Source organism: Macadamia integrifolia, chromosome 11 (assembly GCF_013358625.1).
Source record: "Macadamia integrifolia cultivar HAES 741 chromosome 11, SCU_Mint_v3, whole genome shotgun sequence".
In the NCBI taxonomy this organism is placed as follows: domain Eukaryota; kingdom Viridiplantae; phylum Streptophyta; class Magnoliopsida; order Proteales; family Proteaceae; genus Macadamia; species Macadamia integrifolia.
The window spans coordinates 31,845,598-31,857,946 of NC_056567.1; the positions used below are offsets into that span (position 1 = coordinate 31,845,598).

General features: G+C 38.2%; 1 protein-coding gene and 1 long non-coding RNA gene across 2 annotated transcripts in view; both read right to left on the bottom strand.

The window, feature by feature from the left end:
* The window catches only part of LOC122092814 (condensin complex subunit 2), an 8,214-nt gene extending 1,509 nt beyond the window's left edge, over positions 1–6,705 (bottom strand). The window contains exons 1-12 of the mRNA XM_042663107.1: positions 6,254–6,705; positions 6,004–6,105; positions 5,805–5,922; positions 3,839–3,909; positions 3,707–3,767; positions 3,421–3,621; positions 3,044–3,318; positions 2,762–2,906; positions 2,418–2,668; positions 2,262–2,292; positions 1,299–1,429; positions 757–867 (exon numbers count right to left, since the gene is read on the bottom strand). Coding sequence (XP_042519041.1) covers positions 757–867; positions 1,299–1,429; positions 2,262–2,292; positions 2,418–2,668; positions 2,762–2,906; positions 3,044–3,318; positions 3,421–3,621; positions 3,707–3,767; positions 3,839–3,909; positions 5,805–5,922; positions 6,004–6,105; positions 6,254–6,520 — 1,764 coding nt within the window. The 5' untranslated portion in view covers positions 6,521–6,705. The remainder of the gene's footprint in view (positions 1–756; positions 868–1,298; positions 1,430–2,261; positions 2,293–2,417; positions 2,669–2,761; positions 2,907–3,043; positions 3,319–3,420; positions 3,622–3,706; positions 3,768–3,838; positions 3,910–5,804; positions 5,923–6,003; positions 6,106–6,253) is intronic.
* Positions 6,706–9,774: 3,069 nt separating this feature from the next.
* On the bottom strand, positions 9,775–11,673 carry LOC122093559. The gene is made up of 2 exons (XR_006144491.1): positions 11,099–11,673; positions 9,775–10,259 (listed from the first exon to the last, which is right to left on the bottom strand). It is a non-coding gene; the product is annotated as an uncharacterized LOC122093559 (long non-coding RNA).
* Positions 11,674–12,349: the final 676 nt, after the last annotated feature.

The following is a 12,349-nucleotide window of genomic DNA, read 5'->3' on the forward strand; positions in this document are numbered from 1 at the left end:
CCAAAAAAAAAAAAAAAATTCTGCTCATTCCATAATTGACAAAGACCAAACAGGCACCAACCCCTCGCTGATGTAGTCTTAACATTAAGTCTTGGGCCAGTGATTCAGTTGTGATTGACATCTACATATTTATGATTCCAACAAAATTGAAGTTTACAACCTAGCAGCATTTACTTCATTTCTCGAGATCCATGATTACTAGATCATCAATGTGAGACAGGTAGTAAATATTTCATTGATACTTCCAAGCTCCTACTTTCTGATTCTGAGATTAATACTTCACTGGTGGTATTTTCTTCATTAATAATGATTCTCTTTTTCACATGCACATAAACACATTTATCTTCTGTATAAAACTGAAATAGAAGATCCAAGCAGCTAATGACAAAAGTTCATATGTATTCTACTAGTTCAATATAACCTATGAAGTTGGACTCAGAAGGCTAAAAAGGTCACATCATATTTATTAATGAATCTAGTATAGAGTATGGTTATGCTTGTGTCTGACACTTTTATGCAGTGAAATGCTACAACCCATAATACATTGCATAAACACCCATAAAACACAAATTAATCATAGTGGATCAAGTCAAATTGCCCTTGTAAACATATGCAGTGTATTTAGTTTTCTGCATTTATTTGACCTCAGATAAACTGAGATGGAAGATAAATGCAATTCAACCAGTCAAACATCTACGGATATGAAATAACGTAGCTCCAACCTAATCAATCAAAAGGCAAAGTAAATCAATTTACCATTTCAGGCATCTGTACGGATTTTTGCACGGAGCTCCAAAGTGTTTCTTTTAATGCATGAACATCAACTTGCTTAGAGGTTTTATCATACTGGACTTCAATTTTGTTTACCTACATTATTAAGAGCAGAATACCAGCATTATTGCCAAACAGCTACTGATTTTAATACCTCTCAAATAAAAAGAGAAGGAAGATAATAGTTACTGACTTCTAGTAATTTGCTAAAGACCAAAGCCCATTCTCACTTAAAAATAAAATTCACTAGGATGTAGGCTGGGCTGGTATCACAAAATGCAAAGTCATGGTTTTGTGCAGTATATCGCTATGCAGTAAAAGACCAACATGTTTACAGGAACTGCTTAAAAGGTAAGAGTTTTGCAATGTTTAAACTACAACACTCTTTATGTTGCCATCACATCCAAAGGATATGTCTTGATATGGCAATCCCAAAGATAAAGTCAACAGTAACATGCAGTTATTGTTGAAGCTCCTGGAAACTAAACCATGAAAATGATATTGAAGCAATGAGATTGCAGATCCACCTGGCGTGGCTGAGAGACAAGGGTGCTTGAGTCTTCGACATCACTATGAACATATCCATCATCAAATTGGTCGTTAAACACACTATCATTGTCCCATGGTCCAGAATCATGGCTTTGCTGCCCTGGCTCACCTGAGATAGGAAAAACACAAGCATCATGACCCACAACTTAGAAAATTAATTCATAATCCTTAAAGGTACTAGTTTAAAGCATCAAAAGCCAATGCAAATTATTTTTCTTCGTTATCTTTTTTCCCCCTCCTGATGATAAATATTCATACTGGTGTAAAGTGTAAACCATGGATAAGGAACAATAACACAATAACATCACAAATTTTAATTTGATTGGAAATAAGGGGGCAAAATTGCAATTATCAGTCCCATGACGAACAAACAATAACTTAAAGAATTGCAATTGTAGGCCTGATAAATCCCATAGAGAATCATTAATGGTTATCTTGTCGTTGTGAGTAAACAGAAAAGTACAATCCGAACCACCAAAATAATGAGCCTGTGAAAATTGTGTTGGACAAACACTAACATTCACATTGGACCTCATTATTTGCAAAATATATCATTGAAGCAATGTAGATTTGTGTATTTATATGAATTTTCAACAAGCATGTAAGAATAAAATTCCATGTCAACACCACATTAACATAGCTGAAATTAGCCCCAAAAGGTTGTTATGGCATCAGTTGATCTTCTAAAATATGGCATAGTTACCAGCAATAACAGTCAAACCAAATTCAGAAAAGCAATCAACAACAGAAAAAGAATTATATATTTTAAAGGGAACATGGGGGGGGGGGCATTTTACAACTTTGATACTATAAACAAAAAATGCAATGTTTTAGTCTACTGTAACATTATATGAATGAGATTCTTGTCCCTTTTCAGGTTATGAATTCTATACATCCAAGTAAAAACACGAAGCACTATCTTAGGAAACAGAATGGCTTACCTGAGGCTTTTCTTACTCTCTTTGCAAGACACTGCAAATAGATAAGATATTAATCAGTCAATCTGATAAAGAAGAAATAAAGACCAACGGCCTCAAACCCACAAGCATATTTAACAAAATCTTCCTTTTCACCATTTTCAGTTAGTCAAGTGTTACCATAACATTTGGAAGAAGAAACAACTTGACCAGATCCTCAGGCTGATAATGACAATCTTCAGGAAGTGTGTTATTACAAGAGACTCTATTTGGAGGTAGCAATAACAACTTAGGATTTTTAGGGGGAGCAAAAATCTCCAGCATTTCTTTGTCCAAGGATTTTGTGAAATCAATATCAACTTCAGCTTGTTTTCTGTTCTTGGGTCTCTTAGTTGTTAAGGGTGATCCATTTTCTGAAACAGGAGCATCAACTGAAAAAAAAAAACTTAGATTACATAATGAATTGTTGCATCATGACATTGAAGTACATAGAGTGATGGTAAAGTCTTATTTATAACCCCTACCTTTAGCCTTCCGATACTTCCAATGATCAGGACCAGCCCACGCATTTTGTTTTGAAGTCAAACCCAAGCCTAAATACAAAAAACCAGCAACCTTCTCAAATCTGTCATCTAAATCAGGTTCATCAAATGTGTATGGATCATTTCCCTGCAAGGGTAAACCAGAATTCATTCAAGTGATCCTTTAAGCTGAATTAGTTTCTTATTTTTGTAACAGAGAAAATAATAAGAAAAAAAAAAAAGGGACAACTGAAACAACTTTATAATGTGACATACAAAACCCACCACATGGTTACTTGGAAAACTAGGATCTGTCTCATCAACGACACTTGCTCGGTCATCATGATCAAAATTCCAGGTGTTACAAGTCTCGAATGAATCCCCATAGAACTCAACTCGGTCATCACCAACTGCATCATCATGCTCAGCAGTTTTTGGGCCAACAGAAAATGAATTTGATTTCCTTTCATTATCTTCATCAAACAGATTGATAATATCCCTCAAAGCTGGTGAAATGTGATCCTCTCTTCTCATGTTGACAACCATTTGCACAATCTCGTCTGCAAAGAAAATGAGGATAAGAATCAAGAAGAAAGGAGTATCCTTTCTGAACAAATGCAACAGTAGATATCAAAACAGTCTTATTAATAAATGTGACACACCTCTTACAAATGAAAGATCAACCATTTGCAACTTATCATTTCGAGTTTCATGAGACATAAACTTTCCTGGTGCTTCCAGTGAATCAAAAAGTACCCGACAGCCACCATATACTCCGAGATTATTCAGTAGGAGACCTTTGGCTCCACCTTCATCAAATTGTGCAGATGTTTGATGATATAAAGGATCCACTGCAAATGCAACTAAAGAAGAAAAAGAAAAAGAAAATTATAGTTCATATAAAGACTTTTTTATTTGCAAAATAAATGAAATAGGAACGCAAATTACCATCAAACTTTTTTACATTAAGAGCATCAAAAGACGACTCCAATGTTGCTAAAGGCGACATCTGCATGTATGAAAAACAGTGAGCCAATCATCTATGTTCATTAACATATTAAAAAATAGAAATATACTGACCTTCCTCTCTTCTTTCTTAGAACGGCCCTCCCCTTGTTCAACATTGATGTTATTAGTCTCCAAAATAGCTTCTGTGACAACACACAACAACATGAAGGAAACAGAAAACATTGGATGGGAAACGAGACAACATGCAACCTCATTGCTGGAATGAAGGAGAGACCATTTTTTTTTTTTTTGGGGGGGGGGGGGGGGTGGGGTGGGAGTTACAGAAAAAACACAAAACAAACATAGGAGTCTCTCTCATTCAATGTGTCAATCCATGTCTAGCAACAAACAAATCCATGATCAGTATGATTCTGTTTCAGTGCTTCTTGTACATTAACATTTCAAATAATGAGATGTACCCATGTCTGACAATTCATGTAAACCAATGAGAAAACAGGAAATGGAATACTTGCCGCACCCAAGTTGTGTCCTTTGCCATGTCCAAGTAACATTGACAAGCATATTGCAAGAGGAAAAATATTCACTTTTCCTAAAGAAGATGTTTAAAATTGTTATAACATTTAAAGGGAAAATCTTGTTGTAACCAAAGTTGGTGAAAAAGAAGTTGTAACCTTACCTTTTTTGCCCTTTTAATATAACACACGTTTTCTTTCAATGAGGGTTAAATCATGTCACTTCACATGTGTACTCAAAAAATCTTACAAGACAATAATACCTCTAAAGAATGACATAATAGTAAGTCGCTTTCAAATTATTTTGCCACCTGAAATAAATAATTTTGGGGAATAAGACAAGAGGCAAACAAAATAGATTTACAATTTCTCAATTCACCACTTTGGTTACAAATTTAAAAGATTGCACCTTCATAGAGGGGGGAGGGAAAAAATAATTTAGGGGACAGAAAAGAGAAAGAAGAAGAATCAAATGACCTTAGGGAGATCATACAGTGGGTTCTGGAAAAGAATCAAATGACATTATAGAGATCATATAGTGAGCTCTGGAAAGAAAGGTATGAAGTAGATAGATTAACATAAGTAAGGCCATGAGTGATGAAGCACTAACTAGTGGTAGAAGTAGAACAATTGAAGAAGAGAGTGGGGTTTTAATCACAATAGTTAACACAAAGGATCAACACTGATCCTGGTTTTCTTACCATTGGTTATGAATGAATAGACAAGGATACAGGAGACGTCCCATGGTGTATTGTTAATAGTTAATGAGATGTTCTTATTGACAAGAACGGAGAGGTTATCTACCAAACTAGAATTTTAGAAAGCTGCTAAAATCAATAGATTTTGAAATATGTTAGAATTAGGGTGCAATTTAAAATATATTGTCACTAATGAGGTAACAGTTGAGATTGATAACTCGTCGAATCATACATAAGAACCCACCCGCCGGGGGGGGGGTTGGGGTTGGCTGAGTAGGTTCCTGGTGTATGTTGTTCATTTATGAGGTAGTCTAAACAAAAATAAAATGGACAAATGTCAAGTCAGAACCAGGAATAGATTATCATAATAAAAGGAGTATAATACAAGACAAATTAAAAGAAAATACATGGATTGTGGTTCTAAGACAAGTAGGAGCGCAAATGACAAAATAATTGAAATTGATAATTCAGCTATTCATAGGTTCCTGGTGTATGTCGTTCATGTCTTATAAGGTTATCTTAATTGATGGGACAGATGGTCAGTGGATGGTCGTAGCTTGCTAGTGGTGAAGAAAAGTGAGCCTGGGTCTACCAGAGACCTTACCAACTGAATGGAGTGGCATCTTCACCTTACCATATTTAGTCCCTTTATTTGCATTCCAGAAAGAAACTTCAGGGGGGGGGGGTGTTGTTGCTCAGTTTTCAAGTAATGGTCGAGGCATCAAAACACTCGATATATCACAACAAAGAATATGAAATACAGAACTTTAGTCCATAAAGCATTAAAATCGCCACTAGCAAAAAAAAAAATAACAATGGCGATCACCCAATGGATTAAACCTGAGGGAAAAGAAGAAAAGGGCTAACCATGGTCATCTTCTCGACCAGCTCGATTAATTCCACCAAGGACCTTGTAAGCTTCCGAATGCGCTGAGTCCACCCTTAAGGAATAAATTTTCACACCAGCTTCCAGTGTGCAGCTTGCCTGCAAAAAATATAAATGAAAGGATGTGGCATGGCATTCATTAAAATGAATTTTCAAATAACACGTCTTAAGAGTACCAACCTTCTGAAAATTAGTCTCCATATTATCTTCTGCTTCAACTTTGATTATCTCGCTTAGATGATCTATAAGGTTCAATTCCCAGGTATTCTTCTGGTTGATTTTCTGCAGCACAAAAGCAAATGGTAATTTAGCAAAACAAGAAAAAGAAAATGGAAATAAAACAACAGAACACGCAGGATTACAGGAACCGAGTTCAACAAGAAAATTTGGAAAGTCTGCAACTGCAGATTGAGTAGGGACAAGTACAAACATTTTCGCTGGCGAGCTTAATACAATTCTGGAACAACTCCATAATCTGATCCTTACAGAGGTAAGGATCGGAAGGTGGAGGAGGTGCAGTAGCAGCAATGGACTTGCGTCGGATAGCAGAAGCACGTGCAGCCCGAGCCTGAGCACGTTCTAGTTGATCATCGTTTGAACCCAAAAAGAACGGACTAGTCGGAGATTGAAGACGAGAAGCCATAGGTGCCCTGTGCCTAGGCGCCGTTGACGGATTAGGGCTTAGAGCATCCGCCATTGTTTTTACCTCTCTAAAACTAAGAGAGATCAGGGTTCTGGGGAGCTTATCAAGCTTTCTAGCCGTCCCAAACCTTTCTTTCTCTGTAACTGGTTTTCATGCGAAGAGAGAGAGAGAGAGAGGAAACGTTTCTCTGCAGGAGATCGGAGCAGGAGCTTCTGCGACAAAAGAAAAAGAAGTACCGTTTTTTCGTTTTCCCTCCTTAGACCTTTCTTTTGAATCGGAGAAGGGAAATGATATGGTGTGGTAACAAATAGTTTTGTAAATGCTGTGCCCTGCTTTGGACAATCAGTATCCCATCTGGACCGTTTCTGTAGACGATCAAGTCCAATGGATGTTTCATTTTCTATTGAAAAGGCAATAATACCCCTATTGTACAAAGTCAATAACACCCCAATTATTCATAAATACCCTCTATACCATCCGAATTGCTAAAACCTCCATGAATCCCCTGACCTTTATTTTCGGTGAAATCATGAATCCTTTGACCGTTGTGAAGGAAAATTGCCTCCTTTTATTCATCAACTAACAAACAGCAGCTTTGTCTGTGTGTAAGAGGTGGTGGCCAGTGATCCCATTAGTGTCTGAGTAACCACTCACTAGGATGGAGGTTTTTTTAGATAAAATACATTCATTGTTTGAGTAATTGGAATTTACAGTAGCAAATTCTGATTCGAATCAAGAAGAATCAGCTTGAATCAGCAATGAATAGGGAAGAATTCTGAAAAAAAAAGAAAAACTACAAAGAAAAGTCCCCTAAAAGGCAATGTGGCCCATATGTTGTGCAGAGGTTTAATGGTAACGAGTAAGGAAGCATCAATTGGGGCTAAATTCCCACCCTTCTTAAGGGCGTCGAGATTCTCTACCCACATGGGGGGTCCTCCCCACATGGGTAGTGACCAATGAAATGGAACCTCCCTTATTTATAGTTGTGTTGGTTAGGATTGAGACTTTGTTTAATTGGTAACTACCCATGTGGGGTGTGGATAGAGGATCTACACTCTCATAAGGGGCAGAGAGGTCAGGGCTACGCCACCTTTCGGACTTCTTTTCCAATTAAAAACATAAATAAATAAATAAATATAAAAACCATAATCTAGATTGCCTAGAATAGGGATTGACCATGGCCAAAATTGGCCAATCAATCTGATTCCCAGAATCGTGCATACACGGTCATCTTCCATTCCGTAGGGACAAAAATGGTATTACACACCTCATTTGAGATTGATCGCACAATTAGAGTGATGATGATACGGACCTAGAAGAACTCAATCCCATTTATTGACTTACAAGGTGAAGGAGCAAATTTCTTGTGAAACCGATGTCAGATCAGCCTCCATATGAATGATATAGGACAGTAACAGACCATCACAATTCTGAACCTGACGTCTATGACAGCCCGCTCTAGATTAGGTAACATTTTCTAAGGGGCTCTCATTCTGATCCAGGGTGTTTGCCTGGCAGCATGTAGCGCTTTCCTAGCGGCTCTCACTTGGACACAAGGTAGCCCCTTCGTGGCATGGGTTATGCCAAGGATTGGCCGCTCAGATACCATAAATATGGACCTTGAAAAACTCAATCACATACACCGACATACAATGTGAAAGAACCCAAAACCATATCAACCCACATCAATATCTTTGTGAAACCGATGCAGGATCAACCCCTATATGACTAATATAGGACCATAACAAATGATTGTGTACATGCATGGCCATATGCAAAACCTTTCTTCAGAACATTATATAATAATTTTGAGCATGTTTTCTCTAAGATGGTGGGACGAGGAATGGACCAAGGGTGGGGAGGATACAGACTCCAAAGAGAAAGAATGTGCATTGACATGGCCTATGGCCATTTGCCACCAGCTCAAAGACCTTTTCCTCTTTTTTTTGAGAGGAGAGAACAATATTTGATTGTGTGGCTCTATGTCAACATGCGACTAATGGGAACATACGCCCAAGCATCCAAAGAGGTGAGTGGGATGGTCATTTCAGCACCCCCTATATTTGGGTGGAGAAACACACAATTGGGTAGCAATCTTTTCTCGGACCTGAATCCTCTCAAGTGCCCCAACCCCTCCAGTGCACATCCAACAGTTAGTATCACTAAGGCATGCACCCCAAGTGCTTTCCAACCATCCGATGTGCACTTGAGGTGGCTGGTGGATACACTAGCACCCCTCTCTATCTCTAATCCCACATGAAAATGACCTCTACGCCAGAAAAAAAGAACCCTTGGCCCCTATTCACAAAATTATTGTCACCCCCTCTTAGTGCACCCTCCCCCACCTTATATTTTTGGGGATTGAGTTCCTTGTCTTAGTCCTGCATTTGTCTATCTTTATCCTCCCACAATAGACAATAAATACATCATTTCACAAGAAATAGGAGAGATAGGCACACGAAGCAAAGAGGTGCTAACATAGCTTACGTAACCTAGCAGCATTCTTTTCTCCATTTTTTAATGGATTAATCTATCTATAATAGATAAAGTTCGGACTCAAACCCTCTGCAGCTGGCAGTGAGGATCCAATGGTTGAAAGGATCCAAACATGCACTCCAACCATTGAACACTCACTGCTTCCCCCGCAGAGGAATTTTGTGCATAAAGTTCCGCATCACAAAAATTACAATCAGCAAGGAACCAGTGAAATTACGCCCTCCTGCTCTCTCCATTTCATTTTTTCCCTCCCTGTATCTCCTCTAAACCCAACTATCAAACATTGGGTTTAAAAAACTATACAACGGGCAACAAGTCTAGAAAGTCCTTTTTTGTGCAGTACAAAATGCAATACAAAAGAGTCTTGTATTTTGTCTGCCATATGATACATTAGCTCCAAAATTTGATAGTGGGCTAATCTAGGTGTAACAATAAGGTTGCTCCATTGCAACTTAGTGATCACAAGTTCAAATAAAAAAACTTCTCCACAAAGCAAGGGTAAGACTGTACACCATGACCCTCCCAAACCCGTAGTGGCAATAGCCTCGTGCACTAGGTACATCCCTTTTTATCCAAGTCATTCCCCCCACCTATCCAATGTCTAGAGATTGAATTAATCCACACGACAAAACAAGCTACTTCAGTAGGAACATCTTTAGGCCTTGCTTCAGTTGGTGTATTGTGTAAGGGGAAGATCTCCTTTAGAAGAATCGGGGAATGCTTAGCCACACTAATTGTTTTTCATAATTCATCTGGATAATATTTACGAACAAACACACGCCATAGATTCGGCAAAAAAATACTAGCAGGTATAGTATTATCAAACAATCAAGTCACCTGAGCAACCTAGTATTTCCATGAGTTTCGTAAATGTGTTTTCTTTGATAACAGTTACTTCCTCTTTTAGTGAATAGGAAGAGTTGAACAGCCACTGCCACATATTGCAACTATTTTTGGTCAGCAGAGTCAAAAACTGTTCAGTATACATCATTTAAATGTAAAATTCCTATAAGCCTCTGATAGGTGCCTCACTACTCACTAGTCACTCTGCAATAAACTACATAAGCAGATGGTCATGTCTATTGTTAAAAGAAGAGCATTAGTGCACCAAGGACACTCACAAGGTAACATTTAGCATTGCAGTAGCGTCGAAGGAACCCACCAATCCCTGGGTCAAAATGCGCATAGCAGCACCCCGTGAAAACTTCCTTGCAAAGAGGAAGCAGGGGACAAATGTAGAATTGGTTTGACACCACTCTGTTCGGTACTCAGTCTCATAGTACACGTGATTGATTTCCTGAAATATTGTACAACAGGAAAGGGGATCGTCAAGGGTGCAAAAGAAAAGCAGCTCCACTACATTGGCAAGACTATTCGGTCTAAAGAACAAATCCAGGTTCCCGTCTCTTTGTATGCAATATGATGAGAAGTCGGTTGAAATATGAAGCAAAATCAAGTAACTATAATTGGTAAGTTTATGAGTAATTTACAAATTCTTTGTCAGTAGTGACTAGAAAAGTTTCCATTTTCAATTTGTTTTCCTTTAAACTTTCCAACATTCTATATCCAACCACAAAGAAACCAATGATTTCCTGGAACAATGCAGTAAATGATATTTTTTTCGCTTATCCTTCCAGAGTTCACAGTATTGGTTGCCGCTGATACCATTACAAATAAATATCGGTCGTATCAGCTAGATTCTAGATCAAAGCAACAGTTTTTCACAGGAAAACCATATCCAATCCGTACCAATTGATCAGCATCGGTTAGGTACCAGTATCGTCACAGGGCCAATACAGCCAATCTGATACTGATTCCTAAAACCGTGGTCCTGTTTATCAAATTTGGGGGACACCAAATCCCCTTCCGACAATTACAACCACAAAACCATAATAAGCTTGGACATAAAGTGATAATTGTAGTTATGCAAATGGAGCAATGTTCGACCTCCAGTAGTTTGAGCACCCAATCAGAATGCTCCATGTGCAGTCAAGGACCTGGGTTACCCATTTTATAGGAGAGAGAATACATACGAGCAGGATCGCATAACATGGTTAGTCTATCCATTATGGCATCACAATGTGGCCTAGTTGTAAAGCATCAAAAGTGATTCAAAGAGAAGGCAAGCTAATTCACCTTTATTTCTCTGATTTGTTGAGGGCATGCATTTGAATAGTTAAAAGTCATAGGATGCCAAGCATTCCCTTCCATGTCTGTTGTGGACTGGTTCCACAAGGTATAGGTCAATGTTCTCCTTTCAACGTCACCTTCAAGCTCATTCATCTGACAGGAAAATGCAAAACAATAAAAATAGACTGATTAGTGACCACCAAAATAGTGTTGGAGCTTAAAGACTGTTTTGCAGCTTAAATTTTTGTAACCAACATAAAAAAGAAAAAGCCTGCAATTTGCATGTTGCAATTGAAGTAGGGGCCAAAATTTGGGAGGAGGGGGGGTGGTGTTGGGGTCAATGCATTTCTACCCAGTACCCAATATGCAAGTTCGAGCCTAATAAGCATGGAGAAATATGTATCTCCCACATATGAGCCTACCCATGTTTACCCCTATGCCAATAGATTGTTGGGCTTACATTCTCAAATATAAACCGTACATATGAGTTTCCTCCCTCATACAGCTCGGCAATCAATTCTTTTGGCGTCCCGTCTTAATCTACAGTATCTAACTGAATGAGATTTCTCGTAAATGTATCCCATTTTCTGTCGAGTTAACCAGAAGAGGTTAATTAATCAGCTTCAAACTTGAATTTTGATTAATAATTAGTTTGAGGCATTCCATAAGACTCTCCAAAAGGTGGTTAATAGAACTTCTTTGGATCATCTTGGTGCTTATTAGGACAATAACATTTGCCTTGTATGCCCATGAATATTAAGCTCCACAGTTGTCAAGGCGTCATTTAGGAGTCCAGGTAGCTCACCTGGACCGGCGCCTTGGTCTCCTAGGTGATGCCTAGGCATCCCTTGCTACCTTGATTTTTTACCATTACCCATTGCCTTGGGTTGTCCAATGCCATGACAAATATGTACGCACCAGAATTACACTCGGATTGTTGAAGAAGCCGAAAACTTTGCAAAACCAGCTCCAAAACGAAAAATTCAAATGACTAGCAATAGAGAATTCTAAGTACCCTCATAGACTATAAGAAGCATTTCACAAAGGATTCCACTTCCTTTGCATAAGATCATGTCAAGCGGTATAGGTATTTTAGCCTCAAGAGAGAAAATGGAAGGATGAACATAGGTTATACACAAGTAATAAGTTGCAACAACATCTAGTGCTGTATAAGAAGCCGTGGTCTGCAATGCAATTATTGAAACAAGAAAGAAATCATCCTTCGAAATGTTATTTTCAAACTATTGAGAATAATTA